The sequence below is a fragment of the Nothobranchius furzeri genome, chromosome 5 (assembly GCF_043380555.1).
Source record: "Nothobranchius furzeri strain GRZ-AD chromosome 5, NfurGRZ-RIMD1, whole genome shotgun sequence".
Classification (NCBI taxonomy): Eukaryota; Metazoa; Chordata; class Actinopteri; order Cyprinodontiformes; family Nothobranchiidae; genus Nothobranchius; species Nothobranchius furzeri.
This window is the reverse complement of record NC_091745.1, coordinates 57,764,395-57,782,006: the sequence shown is the minus strand read 5'-3', so window position 1 is coordinate 57,782,006 and position 17,612 is coordinate 57,764,395. Positions and strand designations below refer to the sequence as shown.

At 46.5% G+C, this 17,612-nt stretch overlaps 1 protein-coding gene across 5 annotated transcripts in view; it reads left to right on the top strand.

The window, feature by feature from the left end:
- The window catches only part of grik2 (glutamate receptor, ionotropic, kainate 2), a 299,000-nt gene that overhangs the window by 194,075 nt on the left and 87,313 nt on the right, over positions 1 to 17,612 (top strand). For 4 of the 5 annotated variants that reach the window (XM_070550946.1, XM_070550947.1, XM_015949505.3 and 1 more), the window contains 2 exons: positions 2,992 to 3,215; positions 16,659 to 16,777. In XM_070550946.1, coding sequence (XP_070407047.1) covers positions 2,992 to 3,215; positions 16,659 to 16,777 — 343 coding nt within the window. The remainder of the gene's footprint in view (positions 1 to 2,991; positions 3,216 to 16,658; positions 16,778 to 17,612) is intronic. The other variant, XM_070550948.1, reaches the window with a different exon arrangement.

Below are 17,612 nucleotides of genomic sequence, written 5' to 3'. Positions count from 1 at the left end.
AGGGGTCAAGTGGCCCTTAACTCGTCTCCACTCGTCTTCTGCCCGAGTCTGCTGTGACGGATAGACTTGTTTGTAGACGTGGGAAGGGCTCGGTCCCCCGTGAGGTGTTGTTCAGCATTGGTTTGCCCCACTTCTTCCTCTTGACTCAGATGGATGGTGATTGCACTTGACAGGGCCTTCAAAGACCAGGAAGGGTTGGAATCAGTCAGAAGAAACTGTCCGGAAATTAACTGAACAAATTTGAAAGGTGATGTCAAAGAAATTCAGCTGAATAATTAGTGATCTGCCCAATGTTCAAAGTGGAAATAACACATCCTGATTTGTTGGATCAGGAAACAGAACGCAGCCCAGTCTGCTCAGCCTCACAGATAAATGACCACCTTCTTGAGAAATAACTAAAGTTCCAATTTTGGTTCTTTTTTAAACACAGATAAGGTTTTTCTTCACCTTGCCGACGTTTCGTTTGCGGCTGCAAAACATCCTCAGAGCTGACGCTGATGGTGGCGTCACTTCCTACTCCGTTTATCAGTGGGCAGCAGAGGATCACCCTCTGCTGCCCACTCTCCCCTCTCCGATGATGCAGTCCCATGCACAATCCAATAAGTAAACTCCATTGTCTCTGCTCATGGTCCCACATCCACGCCTCCTTATCTCTATAGCTTCCTTTATCCATCTTTTGTATTTCTGTTGTTCGGTGTTTATGATCCTTGTGATGTCCCAGTCCATTATATGGTTTTCTCTTGTGCAGTGATCTGTTACGGCTGACTTCTTTATTGTGCTTTCTGCTTCTTGTTTTGTTGCTCTTGTGTGTTTTCGATTTGTTTCTTTCTCACACTCCTTTCTATGTTCTATTGTTCGTGTGTTGAGTTGGCGTCCGATTATGGACATCAGAACACCCCACCATACACAAAATGTCAGTAATCAGAACATTATATCACAGAGCAAACACGGTAACAGAAGAAAGAGACCGTAAACAAGAAGACAAACACATACAACACGCTTTAAAGACCTGCGGATACCCGACATGGGCAATAAACAAAGGAAAACAACAAACAACAACAGAAAGAAAAGATCAACCTAAGCAAAGAACCAGAAACCCAGAAAGACAAGAACCAAAACCAGTGATAACCCTACCATACATCAAAGGCATAACAGAAAAAATAAGAGCAACAATGAAAAAACACAACATAAACACACCAACAAAACCATACACAACAGTTAGAAACAGACTAGTACACCCAAAAGACAAGAGACCAGCTGGACTTAAATGTGGAGTCATTTACGAAATCCCATGCAAACTCTGCAATAAAACATACATAGGATAAACCGGACGCCAACTCAACACACAAACAATAGAACATAGAAAGGATTGTGAGAAAGAAACAAGTCGAAGACACACAAGAGCAACAAAACAAGAAGCAGAAAGCACAATAAAGAAGTCGGCCGTAACAGATCACTGCACAAGAGAAAACCATATAATGGACTGGGACAACACAAGGATCATAAACACCGAACAACAGAAATACAAAAGATGGATAAAGGAAGCTATAGAGATAAGGAGGGGTGGATGTGGGACTATGAACAGAGACGATGGGGTTTACTTATTGGATCACGCATGGGACTGCATCATCGAAGAGGGGAGAGCGGGCAGCAGAGGGTGACAACGTCCTCTGCTGCCCACGGATAAACGGAGTAGGAAGTGACGCCACCATCAGCGTCAGCTCTGAGGATGTTTGCAGCCGCAAACAAACCGTCAGCAAGGTAAAGAGAAACCTTATTTGTGTTTAAAAAAGAACCAAAAATGGAATTTGAAGACAAACACAGAAAAAACTTACAAAAGATGTTTAAAAAACTAAAGTTTCTTGGAAAGATGAACCAGTTGACCTTGATAGTGTATAGAGTTGTGGTGCAGGATCAGGTTTGTTACTCATAAACAATGGATTGGGATTTTCTGTCCCTGGAGCAAGTTCTGGGTGTTACCTCTGATTCAAAATGTTCAAATTGACCTGTGTGACCTTTGCTGAATTTGCTGAAATATCAGAATGCTTTATTGACAAACCTTTTATAAAAAACTTCTCAGTACTCTTGCGTAGTGTTTAAAGGTGTGGAACATTGAAAACTCATTTTTAAGTTATTATTTCTGATTAGAATCAGTAACTCGAGTTTTTCATGCAGGCTGAACATGAAAATAGTCTCCTACACCTATCTCCTGCTTTAGCTTCTGATATAAAATAGGTGGTGAAACTCTAGGATTTGCAAAGCCTGACAGATTTACGTCACACTGTTACTTAACATTCATGGACTCACCCAATGAGGAAGGCTGCTGTTATTTTATCGTCCAGGAAACAGCAGAGAACGTCTCGACTGGTAGCTAACGTTACCATTAGCATTATCTCCTCTAGGCTTGAGATTTTTGTGGAGATAAAACATCCACGTCACAGATCAAACTGAATCAGTGATAGAGTCATGTTGCTGTTACCCATTCCGAGGCGAGATGTCCAAACATCAGGAAATAAGCTCTCCTCTGATGTGGCATCCTGCTAGTTCCTGAAACAGGTGCATCTGAGCTTTTCTTCCCAGAGTACAACTTGCAAGGCAATCATTCCTACCAGACCACAGTAAATGCATTAAATAAACAAGTGAACCACACCTTTAATAACCTTACTCTTGCCTAATGTTTAAAAATCATTAAAAACTGGGCACTCCTATTTGTGTGAACATCCCAGCACAGGCTGTAGACTCGGCTAAATTCACTTTAAAGAAAATGTGAAGAACTCATCTTGGACTTCAGTTCAGTAGAGGAAATTTACCAGTGGGGGGTTTCCTTGAAGGGTAGAAAGAAAAAAAAGAGCCTTACATGTTAGCTAAGTGCCTTTGGACCGACTGTAGAGTGTAAAGAGCCTGTTTTCTTAATTTGATTGTCTGTAAATGTTTCCTGTACCTGGAACTTAAAGCCCATCCATCTTCCCTTCTCCTGTTTGCTGTTGACAGAGAGCTGACCTGGCTGTGGCTCCCCTCGCCATCACGTATGTTCGTGAGAAGGTTATTGACTTCTCCAAGCCCTTCATGACGCTGGGTATAAGTATACTGTACCGCAAGCCCAACGGGACCAACCCTGGGGTCTTCTCCTTCCTCAACCCCCTGTCGCCTGATATCTGGATGTATATTCTGCTGGCTTACTTGGGTGTCAGTTGTGTGCTATTTGTCATAGCCAGGTAACATGTCCCTCCTAGTGACTGCAGCTCTACACACAATCACACAATCACACAGCTCAGCCATAAGGCCCAGGAGGACAGCTTATTTTAACTAATGTAAAAGGTTCAGGCTCAGCGTTGTCACAGCAGAACATGTTTAATCACTTTCAACTGGGACACACTACAGTATACACCAGCATCAGGGAAGACACCTACTGTTCTGGTACACAGGCCCAAGACAGCGGTGCTGTGTGGCTTTGGGGGTTCTATCAGTGTGTGTGTGTGTGTGTGTGTGTGTGTGCCCACACTCCCTACACTGTCCTGGTGTCTCCCAGTTCTTGCTGCTTCTTCTTTTCTCTTGTTTCCTTCACCCTGTGTTTTGTCTGACTGGTTCCTCCGGCCCATGTTAGATTCGTGTCACCAGATCAGTCATGCTGAGTTTGATAACAGCCTCTATTGTCTTCACTGGGAGTTTAAAGACATCCCTTATGTTTTCTCCACATCAGCTGTGCATGCAGTAGCTGCTGTGGTGCAATAAAGCCACCCAGCAGAGTGAGGTGAGCTAGCAGCGCTTCCTCATTCTTTATGACCTATCTATCTTATCAGTATCACTCAGGTGACACATGCATCGTGATTGGTCAAAATGACATCTGGTCAGGGTGGGGGTCCTTCGGCTGACATTTGACTGAGTTCAGATGTTCTCTGGCAGGTCCAATATCTCATTACTGATAAGAAAACAAACTGGCTAAAATTTTTTATTGTGATTTGAATAAAAACAATTCAGATAAACAACGTAGTTTAATTGTTACAGAACAAAACGAGGGGAACCTATCTTTCTGTAGTGACACACACACACCTCGTAGAAAGGGTCAGGTTTAAGTCCTGTGTGATGGAATGTGGTTTAGTTTAGTTTCTGGTGGAGTTGCGGCTGATGCAGCAGGATGCATCTTGGTTGAAAAGGCTGAAAGGATATTTTAGCTGTGGAGTGTGCCTTGGTAGGTCCTACATGTTGGTTTAGTCGCGATCTTGAGGCTCCTGGTGGATGTTTGCATCATGGTGAAGAAAGAAGAGAAAAAAGAAAAGCCATGTTAACTCTAAACCTTTGGACATGAGAGTCTCTAGAAGTCTCAGCCCAATAGTTTTACTGTTAACACACTCGTGTTGAAAGATGTTACTGGCGTTATGATCACACAAGAGAACAAAAAGCAGCAACTGTCATCTAAGTTGGCTCAGAATATGCACCAAAGTGTTGTTAATGTTGCACTTAGTGTTGGGTAAGTGTATCAGTTCCCCTCACCTTTGTCCTTCTCTTCCCCTGTGCACTGGATGCATGCTGGGTTAAGGTCGCATGACACAGAGAGTAGCACACACTTAGGAAGATGGAGGAGATGCAACGTCTGAAGACGAGTCATTCTTTGTGAACAGAAAGAATCACAATTGGCATCCCTTCACCATGAAAAACAATGATGATCGTGGAATGTTAGTGGTGTGTGTGTGTGTGTGTGTGTGTGTGTGTGTGTGTGTGTGTGTGTGTGTGTGTGTGTGTGTGTGTGTGTGTGTGTGTGTGTGTGTGTGTGTGTGTGTGTGTGTGTGTGCTGCAGTGATCACTCAGACAGTTGACGAGGACTCAGCTGTCCTGAAATCTGCCGACGTCTCACAGGTTAAACATGTTCCTCCTTGTTGTCAGACAGCTCAGGTTATAAATCCTAATCTTGTCTTCTTCTTTTTTTTGGAGCCTGAACATTTTATTTATTGTTCACCTCAAGAACTAAAATAACCTGAAGCATTATAACTGATGCTGTCTTTAAATACATGTAATCAAAGATTTTCAGGCTCAGGGTGAGCGGAATGTGGACTTAGTTCTATTTCGTCTAGTCTTAGCCCTTAAGCTAGCTGCTATTGGAAGGATGATCTCCGCATCAGCCAATCATGAAGAGCTTAAATGTACGCCCACCAATAGTGGGCCCCCTCGTGGTATATAACCGCAGTGACCCCACTGCTCACCTCCTTTTTCTCTTCATGCCAAGCTTGAGAGCTTTATTAAAGAGCAAATATTATCCCAAAAGAGCAAAATTATCCGAAGACGACTTACCAGCCATGTCCAGCGACGCCAGACCCTGCCCGACCTGCCAGATGGGCTCCATTTCCAGCGGCGACCTGCACGCTAGTGTGAGGTCTGTCTCGGGGCTCACCACGCTGGCCTGGCCTTGACCCCGCAGGCCTCGTGCCCGTTCTGTGCCGCTCTGCCCGTGGCGGAGAAGATTCGCCGGGTCGAGTACTTCACTCCCGCCGCCGACGAAGAATTTCCGGTGGCTGACTCCTACCCGCTGGACAAGGCTTTGGTTTTCTTCTACGCCGGTCAGGAGCCGGCTGGCTTCAACCGGCTGGATGACGTCACCGACAGCGAAAACTACGATGAGGCGGCATCCCTCCTAGACATAACGGAGGTTGACGAGCTTCGCTCAGCGGGTCATTCTGCCTCAGTGGCTTCTCGCTCCTCCCTGCCAGCAGTAAGAGCACTGCTTCCAGGAGCTGCCCGCCATCATTTCTGCGGCAGCAGCCCGCAAGGGGCTAGCTGTGCCAGAACCGGCCCTGCCTGAAGCGGATGATTTGGCGGGAATTTTCGGGGCAACTCAGACACGCTGTCCAGACCCTGTCTGGCCGCGCTTCCCTGCTGCTATGAGCTGCTGGTCTGCCGCCTTTTCCGAGCCTGCCAAGCTCAAGGAGCCAGTCTCCACGTATGCGCCCATCACCAAGGTCGAGGGGTTTTCCGACCAAGGCTGGCCGTCCGTTCCTCCACTAAAGCCGGATTTGGCCTCGCTGTTCGGCGCCAAGAACCACCTCGCTGGCCCGCGAGCTGTTCCCGTTTCAAAACATGACCAGCTGCTGACGCGGCTCACTGACCGCGCACATCAGTGTGCCTTTCAGACCGGCGCTGCAGGGAATAACATCGCCCTTCTTGCCTTCGGCGTCTCCAAGATGATGGAGGAGCTGGAAGCTCCCGAGGAGTCGAAAGCCGTCATAACTAAGACTGCTGATGCTATCCTCAATCTGTGTGCTGCTGTGCTCACCGGTTCTGCTCGCATCGCTGCCTGGCAGACCCTCATCCAGCGAGCGATCTGGCTGAAGGCCCTGCCCTCCATTCCGGAACATCTGCAAAGGGAGATGCTGGATGGCTCCATCACCACCGATGTTCTGTTTGGTCCCCATCTTAGGGGCGTCATTGAGAGGGCTCAGAAGACGGCCAAACTATCGGCTATGGTGCGAGACCTGGTCCACCCTCTGTCAGCCTCGCACTCCGGCCGTTCAGCCAGAGGATGGGACGAACGGCGCGGAAGCTTCAGACATCCAGCTGCACCGCCCGCTCCACGGAGCCGGCCTCCCGCTTCGGCTCCACATCAGCGGGACCAGCGAGATGGCGGACAACGGTTCCGGCGGGGCCAGCAGACGCCGTCTTGGCAGTCCCAGGTGCAGGAGCCTCGCCGAAAGCAGCCACGGAAGTGACTCTTTGGGGGGAATGTGTGTGTTACTGATTGTTCTGATGTTGTTGGTTTTGAAATAAAACCCAAAAAACGTCACTCAAAGAGCACAATCCTACAGTCCTCCGCAGAATCCTCTGCCGAGTTTTCACACATGTTCCCCACACCAAGCACTGCTGCACGCACACATGTTCCTGCAGGTAGTCATAATACACGGCCAGCCGTAAGGGTGCGCTCCATTTGCGCTCTGGCCCCAGCATCCGGCCAGGCCCAACTCTTCCCGCTCTCCTCACGCCGTTGGGTGGGGCGGGATGTCATGTCGCTGTCTCGACCACGCGCGGCGGCACAGTGCGCGGCTCCATCCGCTAGCACTCTGTCGCCCCCGTGCACAGGCCCGGCTCCCACTCGTCCTTCACTCTCGGACTCCACGCTCCGTGGTGTGGACCAGCCTGTTCCAGCTGTTTCGCACTCGCCCTTTCGAGCGCAGCCCTCCATGGGTCGCCCCCAGTTCTCTGGTACGGGCGACGGCGGTAAGGGCGCATGCACAACCCTCAGACGTTGTTCACGTGACCGCGCACACGCGTCCACTGTCGGAACGCGCGCACGAGTGGCGCCGCCTTTGCATCATGAGCAAATGGATTTCGGACACCATTTATTGCGGTCACACACTTCATTTTCAGGCCACTCCACCTCCCTTCAACGGGATCGTGGAGACGACGTTCACATCGCAAGTACAGTCTCAGGCGCTAGAGCTGGAGCTGCGGGAACTTCTGTCCAAAGACGCTATTTCCCGAGTCCCTTGCGGACAAGAACTCTCGGGTTTCTACTCCCGCTACTTCGTAGTACCGAAGAAGTCGGAAGGAATGAGGCCGATTCTCGACTTGTCCCTGTTCAACTGCTCCATAGCAGTAATGCATTTCCGCATGTTGACGATGAGACAAGTCCTGGAATATGTGCGCCCCGGGGATTGGTTCACGTCAATCGACCTGAAAGATGCATACTTCCAAATACCAGTAGTTCCAAACCACCGGAAGTTTCTGCGTTTTTTGTTCAAGGGAGTTCAATATCAGTTCAATCGCCTCCCTTTCGGCTACTCGCTAGCCCCGCGCACCTTCTCCAAATGTCTGGAGACCGCGCTGCAGCCACTGCGCACGGAGGGAATGAGGGTCTTATTTTACCTGGACGATCTTCTCCTGTGCGCTCGGTCCAAGGACGAGGCGTCACAGCAAACCAGGAGGTTGACAGGGCATCTGTCAACCCTAGGGTTTTCTATAAACTGGGAAAAGAGCTCCATCCTTCCATCCCAGTCGATTGTGTATCTCGGGGTGGAGTTGGACGCCTCCCTAATGAGAGCACGTTTGTCGCCTGCAAGAGCGGCAGATCTCTCCATGGTGATCTCCCGTGTTCAACCCCGCAAGATCGTGAGAGCCCGGTTAGTCCTGAAACTCCTGGGCATGATGTCCGCAGCCCATTCAGTGGTGCCGCTAGGTTTGCTGCGCACGAGGCGCTTGCAACGCTGGTTCGTCCGCCTCCGGGTACACCCGATATGTCAGAAGAGACGTATGTTGAGGATTCCCCCTTCAGTGGGCGGGGACCTCGCTCACTGGGGGAACCCCTGCATCCTCTCAAGCGGGGTTCCCATCGGACGTCCTGCGTCACACGTATCTGTGTTTACGGATGCGTCACTGTCGGGGTGGGGGTGCACGTGCTTGTCCCATACGGTGGCAGATCGCTGGCCCTCCCACACGCACGAGCACATAAATGTGTTGGAGCTTATGACAGTGAGGAAAGTGATCAGACACTTCGCTGCCCTTCTAGAGGGCCGTCATGTCGAAGTTCACACAGACAACCAGGTAGCGGCAGCCTACATAAATCGCCAAGGGGGAGTTCGGTCCCTCCCACTGTTGCGTGTCGCCACAGATTTACTGTGTTGGACACATGTCCACCTGCTGTCCATCAGAGCCATCTACATTCCGGGGGTACTGAATGTAGCGGCAGACATCCTGTCGAGAGGGGGACCCCGCGACTCCGACTGGAGTCTACATCCTGCACTGATACCACAGATCTGGATCAGGTTCGGGGAACCGTCTGTGGATCTGTTCGCGGCTCGCGAAAACGCTCAGTGTCGCCTGTGGTTTTCCCTGAGTCCCCGGGACGGACCCCCGCTCGGGGCGGACGCCTTCTCACACCAGCCCTGGCCTCGAACGCTCCTTTATGCGTTTCCACCAGTCCCTCTGATTCCCCGTCTCCTGGACCGAATTCGGTCGGGACAGCTCTCTGTGATTCTGGTGGCTCCCAGACGCGTGTCCGCGTCATGGTTTCCGGACCTGCAAGCGCTAGTGTCCGGCTCCCCGTGGAGGCTCCCGTGGAGGGCGGACGCCCTTCTCCAGGCGGATGGGATAATCAAACATCCTCCGGAAATAGGCCAACGGCTGTGGGTCTGGCCGCTGAGCGGTCACGCTTAGAGGCTTCTGGGCTGCCGCATGATGTGGTCGCCACGATTCAGAGTGCGCGGGAGCCCTCTACCATTGCGTCTTACGCTGCTAAATGGGCAGCTTTCCAGAACTGGTGCGCAGAACGGAATGTTCAAGCGCTCGCCTGCCAGCTGGCGGATGTCCTATCGTTTCTGCAGATACTGATGGACAGGGGCCTCGCATTCAGCACTGTTAAGACATATGCTGCAGCTATCTCATCATGTCATCAGGGTTTTGGAGATAGATCTGTTTTCAATCATCCCCTCACAAAACGTTTTCTAAAAGGTGTCAGGAGGAACAGACCTGTGTCCTGCCCGCTTTTTCCCCAATGGGATCTAACGGTGGTTCTGCGTGGCTTATCTGAAGCTCCATTTGAACCCTTGGACCAGGTCTCACTCAAATTCCTGTCGCTTCAAACTGCATTGCTGCTGACGCTAGCATCAGTTAAGAGAGTGAGTGACCTAACCGCCCTCTCAGTGGCTCCCGCATGCCTCAGGATCCGGGAGGATGGCGGGTCTGCTGTTTTATGCCCCAACCCAGCCTTTGTGCCCAAAAGCATTAATGCTTCCTTCAAATCCAGGTCAATTTCATTGGCTGGACTTTTTCCTCCTCCCCATAATTCTGAGGAGGAGGCGGCTTCTCACCTTCTCTGCCCAGTGCGCGCGCTTGCACGATATGTGTCACGCACTTCAGGGATTCGTCGCTCACAAAACCTGTTTGTGCACTACAGGGAGTCTTCCCTTGGTCAGGCGCTGTCGGCCCAGCGCCTTTCACGCTGGCTGTGTGATGCCATTTCCCTCGCTTACACATCATCAGGGCAGGATCCCCCTGAGGCACTCAGGGCTCACTCAGCCAGAGGGATTTCCTCTTTGATGGTGCTCCTCAGTGGTGTGTCAATGGAAGACATTTGTCAGGCTGCTTCATGGGCTTCACCCTGTTCCTTTACTCGTTATTATTTACGAGATGTGTCTTCAGGATCCATCACTCGTTCAGTGCTTGGACCCCAGCAGGCTAAATGAATGCTTATGGCACCTCATTGGCCTTGCTGAGATGGATTTCATCCTCTTGTGGATGATGTTTTTTAGTGGGGCCCCTCTCTTATCGTGCCTGCCTCAGTCTTTAAGCCTGGTCTGAGGCTGAACGTCCCCCACTAGAGGAGATTTGATTGGGTGTGTCCATTGGTTGTGTTAACCAGTGGGGCGTACACCCATCCAGCTGCGCTTTATTCCAATAGCAGCTAGCTTAAGGGCTAAGACTAGACGAAATAGAACGTTGGTTACGTATTGTAACCCCAGATTCTATGAGTCTAGTCGCAGCCCTTAAGCCACTGGCCCCACTGGTTATGATGGGAATAAGAGCCATTGGAGGTGAGCAGTGGGGTCACTGCGGTTATATACCACGAGGGGGGCCACTATTGGTGGGCGTACATTTAAGCTCTTCATGATTGGCTGATGCGGAGATCATCCTTCCAATAGTAGCTAGCTTAAGGGCTGCGACTAGACTCATAGAGTCTGGGGTTACAATACGTAACCAACGTTCTCACTCATATCAAAGTACCTGCTCCCGTACATCTACATACACATAGACAGGCCGCTGTTTTACTTTCTTCACTTTACAATATATCTGGGAACATTTTGGGTCTGAGACATGACCAATACTATGTGTATTAACACAAATGATTGTTTGCTTGGATGCAAAGGCCGAATAAATATTTTCTATGGATTTAAGAAACCAAAGCACCTAATGAAGAATTGTCTTGGACTTACCAGATCACAAGGATTCAGTAGTTTTTGAACCAAAAACAACTTCTTACTTGTCCTAAGCATTGTGCAACTAGCTGTCATTATGGTGGATGGCCGCAAAGCCATCCTATATGTGTGAGTATGTAGTCTGGCCGTGACCCATAGACAGGGTTCAGTTGCAGGGTGGACTCTACGGTTGTCTTTCAAACTATCTCTGCATGCCGTTGGACAAGGAACAATGTGACATGCTCGCCGCTATGGATGTCGGTCAACGGGGCAGTCCACCATACACTGTTGAAGAAGACACAAATACATCATTTTACTAAATAAAGGACTAAAGGACCTCTTTCTGCTCTTGACTTAAAGAAAAGTCCAAATCTAAAGAGTCCAAAGTTGATGCCAAAGCCGTTTCAAATGAGTCTCCCGCCATCTTTGTTGTTTTGCTCAGTCACAGAAACATCCCACTCACCAAACTGATAGAGCGCTGTGATTGGCACAACACAAGACTTTTCAGGCCTTCTGAGGCTCCTGTGGAGCGTGGCTAGACCGACCTGCAGACCAGAATCATTGTGCTTATGCTCCTGTCTGTCTGGATTTCTCGGCTAGCAAAACATCGCTTTTCCAACACCTCGCATAAGAAGTCTATTTTTACGAACTATTCCTTCCCGAACACATCAAGCTCAGCAATTCAAATTGGGTCAGACAGGAAGTCAAGCAAAAAAACAGTGTGAAACATCTGGAAACTTTCAAAATAAAAGTCACATGCAGAATTTAAGTCAATTAATTAGTAAAAATGTGAAACCTCGGTAGCGAGGTAAACAGAACAGAAAAGAAACCACAGACCTTTTTGGATACATGCTGCCATCTTTCTCTTTGCTTGTTATCATGCAAAACGCCGGAACTCACAGGGCCAGATGTGTGGAAAGCTTTCGCTGCCATTTTCCATCTGAAGCGTTCCCTATGGGAAGGCGGCTCACAGGTAAAACACGTCTGTTACATTACGCAACCAGTGGGAAACCGGAGTTTAAGTTAAAATCTGTTGCATTAACTATCACATTGTTTTGTCACAATAACGTGTCTTTGCACAGATCTAAAGACCCAACATCACAAATAATAAATCAAAAGGGCTTCAGTATCCAGAGGAGTTGAAGCCTGCAGGCAGCACCAAGCAGCAGTCCTCCACCATGGTGCCGACAGCTGTTTGGCTCTGATCAAACATGCTGTTTGCCAAACATTTCTTCTTTGTTCGCATATTTTTAAATGACACTTTAAAAGAAAACAAAAATACTGTGATGTTTCAGACATTCTTTAACCTCTTTGTGCGACCATAAAAAGGTTCATTTTTACAAAACTGACCAAACAGGGTTTTTTCTTCCATCTAACTGTCAAGTTAACTTAAATCCTAAGTATGAAACAGTGTTTATTATGCATGACTGTGGCAGAAAGAGTAGCAGCCACTGACTGGAAGTAAACCTCAGTGAAAGCGGACAAAGTGGAGGGCTTGGTCTCTACAGAACAGCTGTCGTTTTCGTTTGTCAGAGGCTGCTTTTCATAGAAAACAGGCATATGTGTCAAATCTGCATGTATTGAGTTTAATTAAGGAAAACGTCTCAGGAAAGGTAGTTCCTGTTAGATTCACCTTTCTGTGTGAAATCCTGAAACAGAGAGTGTGTTGTGGTGAAAAACATGCCCTCTGAAAAATGAAGCAGGAGACATTTGTATATCTTCCTCACTGCTGAATTTCTAACATGATGTGGATTTGTAGTCCATGATGGTCTCACGGGAGCCTTCATTCATCCCTCTGACATTGATCTTATCGTGTATTATCACAGCAGAGTTCTTCTGGAAGACCTGACCCACACAATGAGATAAATCCCCAACATTGTCTCCCAGTTGCAGCTGATTGTTTTTTTTCCTCCTCTTATCTCTGTGCTGACCTTGCCAAAAGTTCCCCCCTTTCTAGGACAGATGACCTGAGATAATGTGAGGTTACAGTAATTGAATAAAAGTGACACCAAACAAGTGAAGCTGATCTTTTGTGAGACACGCGGGTTAAACTGTCTTGTCTCCCGTAAACAATGTTGGTTTAGCTTTTTCTGACCTAATCAGCAGAAGCAGCAGGCTGATGACACGTTCACTCATCGGTCTTCTAGACGAGTAGTGATTGACTCTTCACAATGCGACACTCTCACGTCTTCATGCGAGACATTGGGTCACGCGCGACGGCAAGGTCGCAGTTCAGCTGAACTCAATTTGGCAAGGCAAATTGACAAGCAAGCAAATCTGGAGCAAATTGAGTGAGCGGACAGATTGATTTAGGGTCTAGCTCTCTCCTAAAGTAGAAATCAGAGGGACGTTCAGAGGTCCCTGAGCCGCACCACACAATATCCTTCAACGGTTGTAGGGGTGAAAGAAACACCTTCACTACCCGCTCTGTACTGCTGAAAGCCACCAGTCAGTGTCTGGTAGGATGCTGTCATTTCATCAGTCCAACCATCCATCTTCATCTTCTGTGTCACATTACAATATTCGTCCAGATGAGGATTAACATCTCAGCTTTCAGCTGGAGCTCCCTTCATACCTGCTACTGCGGGTGTAGAGCCGTGGCTAGTTCATATGGTTCCTCTCTGTTTGATCAGCCAGACTCTGAGTCAAGCAGCCTGAATCAAGACAGGAACTTCCCCCCCACCCCCCCCCCCACCCCCCATCACTGCAGCTCAAACCAAATCAGGTCAGGATGCCAAAATCTAGCCCAATCAACCTTTACTACATAAAGTCCCTTTTATTTAACATGAATAAATGAGAAATGTGTGCGCTGAGTGAGAGTCAGCACCAGGTCCAGCGTGGGCACGATGGGAACGAACCGTTTGATCTGCTGAATATTAATGCTCCTCCTGGATTATGGGGATTATTACTTATTTGCTCTCTGACTGTGGAGTTATTTTCAGAAGCCATCAATTAAATTTGCTGAAGGAATTGCCTTTGACATGAGCACGCCCACATGTGGAGTCCCTTTTAGAGTGGTGCTAAGTCCAAACCCTCGGAAGTCTTGTCATAGAATTGAAGTGAAAATACGTACACAATAGAGCCTCACCTGAGATGGGCTTTTTGGCTTTATATGGAATAATAGAGCTGGATAAGATGGGTGGATTGATCGGCATCACCATCAGCAAACAAATACGGTTCTCGCCATTGCTGCCAAAATAACCGCTTGATGCGAGCCTGACAGTGGTGTAAAGTGATCCACCACATGTAAAACAGGGATTATAGCGTTTTCACAGAGACACAGATTACTGATGTATTCCTTTAATCAAAGCTTTAACTGCCAAGCTGCACATTTGTCTGTAGCATGTTTTGATATGCAGTTTTGGACTAGAAGGTCCAAACTTCCTCCAAAAACCAAAAACCATCATCCCTCCACCACCGTACTGACAGCTGTGGTTTTTTGTGTCAGTTTCAGCCTCTTCAGGTGTGAGAATGTGTTGTGTGCTATGGTCGCCTCTCATCCCCACCAGTGTATATGAATGTGTGTGTGAATGGATGAATGATACACTGTAGTGTAAAGCGCTTTGGAGTCCTTACTCTGAGAGGCGCTATACAAGTGCGGGTCATTTATCATTTATGAGGTTGGCTTTATCTGATCATGTGTTGCAACACATTCTCACACCCGAAGTGGCTGAAACTGATGAAGGGATACGAAGCGCTTGTTTCCGCTGCGTTGGGGCTCCCAGCGCGTCAGAAACAAACGCCTGGTCACCCTTCCTCAGTTTCAGCCACTTCAGGTGTGAGAATGTGTTGTGTGTTATGGTCAGCCCCACTCTTTTGGCTTCATTGTGTTCTTTTTGAACATGCTAAGATTTTTGTTTTATTATTATCGGTTAATGTTTCTAACATCCCATGTTCAGATAAACCATTTCCTTTTGGTTCGTTTGTCTATCGTCTGTATTTTGAAAACCAAAGCCATGCTATCATTTTCATTCATATGGAAACAAATGTTATTTTATACACATTTACATTTATACTGTATCTACATTGCAGATCATATTTTAACCCTTGTATTGTTTACACCTGTGGTGTTAGTGGGTCCATTTGGACCTATGATTTAAAAATGCTTGAAAATGCCTAAAATCAACAGTTTTCTTCAAATGCTGTTTTTCAGCTAGTTGCTGGCTTAGTATGTGTTCATATACATGGAACCAGTGTGTAAATAGTTTTTTAGTTGGCTCCACAGACACAGTATTTTAAAATATACCACTCGTTTTTGATAGCAAAAACTGTTTAAATTCACTAAATATATTTCTTTTTCTTATAGAATGAGTAATAATAAACTATAAATTCTGAACTAATATTAGAGTACACCTACCAAAAAAAAATTAATATATATATATTTTTTTACTATTTAAAATGATTAACAATAGTGACATCTTTGGTGTTTTGGGTCAAAACGAACCCGCAAAGATAAATGGTAGGATAAAGACAACAAGTCAATTTTTTCCCCCATAAAACCAACTTTTAGTTAACCAGACCAATTAACCAAACAATTTAACCATAAAAAGAACAATGATAAACAACACTGTGTGTATGGTTTTGTGCACGCACATGCACCTGTATTGACTATAAACTGAACTTTGAAAATAATATGGTGTTATGGGCCATAACTGTGCACATTGGGCCATGATTGTTCCTCAGAGCAACCCATAGCTTTTAACCCTCTTCTCTGCCAGGTCATTTTGGACCAGTAACACCACAGATGTAACTCTTTTTTTTTTAGACCTTTAGAGTTTACTAAAATTGTGAAAATTGATTTTGCTGCATTTAAATAGGTGTGTCTGAGGATTAGACAAAGCCTCATTCCAGGACAAAAAAGGAAAGTGTACTTTTTACACAGTTAAACTTGAAAACGGGTCAATTTTGACCCTAACACAACAGAAGGGTTAATAAACATATTCACAGAAAAATGGATCCTTTTTTGTTAAAGGGATATTCCACCCCATAAGTGAAACTGAATCCACATTCCCCAGATTTAGATAAGTGGTCCAGCCACTCCCCTTATCTGGTATTTTTCTGTTTGCTTTAGCTTAGCATAAACAATATAAGTGAATGGTAGCAGCTAGCATGGTAAAAATGGCTATTTAAAAGATACCTACTTCCTTAAACACAAATGCGTGGCTACCAAGTCTATACCTGGTACAGTCATTTGAGGGAGCAGCATAGTAGGTTGCAGAACAAATGGCAGAGTACATATCGACTAAATCAACTCTGGTAGTTCCTCCTTGTTTCTAATTATTTTCATTTGCAGTCAGTATGATTACTGAGGTCACCCAAAACATCCTGAATTGTTATTAAATAACTTTCATCTCTTTTTCATGTGGAATCACATCGGTTACTATTCAGCATCATTATTTAAGCTAAAGCAAATGGAATACAGCCAGATTAGGAGAATGACTCTGAGGGTTATATGCTTTTTCCCACTGGTCTAACTCTGGGGAAAATGGCAACAGACTAAACTTCATTTAGTGGTAAAATATGCCTTTAAAGAATTAGATTTGTTTTTCTTTATCAAATTCCAGAAAACTCTTTCCTTTGAAAAGCCTGTTTAAGTTACTGTTTCTTTTAACACTTGTAATAGTCTGAATTCACGGCCCTGTCTGCATATCTAACCCTTGTTTTGTCTTTTTCTCTCTAGGTGGAAGGGTCGCTCCCGCTCGCACTTTTAATGCAGAATCAAAACTGAACATTTGTTTGTTTGTTCTCTGTTAATCATCACAGGTTTAGTCCGTATGAGTGGTATAACCCCCATCCTTGCAACCCAGACTTGGATCTAGTGGAAAACAATTTCACCCTGCTTAATAGTTTCTGGTTCGGAGTTGGAGCTCTCATGCAGCAAGGTAGACGCCTTTGCCTGCCTCTCTTTTGCTAGCACAGGTCCCACTTTTTACTGGGGGTCCACCTTCCTCTTTGACCAGGCCTGTGGCTGTGCATGGGGGCCTCTGTGCATGTAGCTAGATACTCCACAGGCAGAGTATTGAAAGATGGACTGAAAGGAATGATGAAACTGATCATTTTTCATAATGCTCTTGCATGTTTCCCTATTTTTTATGACTCCCTTCATGTTCCCCTCACCCATTCATAACAAAGTCAACAGGTATGACCAAACAGAAAACACTGATTTAAAGAGTTGCCATATCTTCTCATCTGGTTGGCATCAAACAGAGGGGCTTTTCATAGGTCGTGATACATAAATGAAGTGGCTTTTGCCCTTTTCAGTGCATGACAGGATGAGAGCACAGGTCGGTGCAGCACAGTGACTGTAGTCTGGTGTCTGGGCAGCATGGTAGCATTTGCTCTGCATTCAGGGTTCGTTTGCATAAAACACAGTACAATACCTACATGTTTAACAGAGCTGTGCAAAGTCTTCACTGTGTTTGTGTGTTCCAGGAAAATTGAGGGAATGGAGTATAGTTAGTCATCTTTACCACCCTGCAGCATATGAAGGGTTAGGGTTAGTGCTAATTTGACACGAAACGACAGCGGCTTTATTGTACGATTGCAAGATTTGAAATGAAACTCTTACCTTAAAACCAAATAAATTAACTGTTCAATGTTTTCTGACACAATTTCATGATAAATAGAATAGCTGTAAAAACAGCGTGAAGGTTTTTGTTTTGGGGATTTATTTGGTGGTTGTTAATTTGGAGGATTTTCACAACTTTCCCTTCAGTT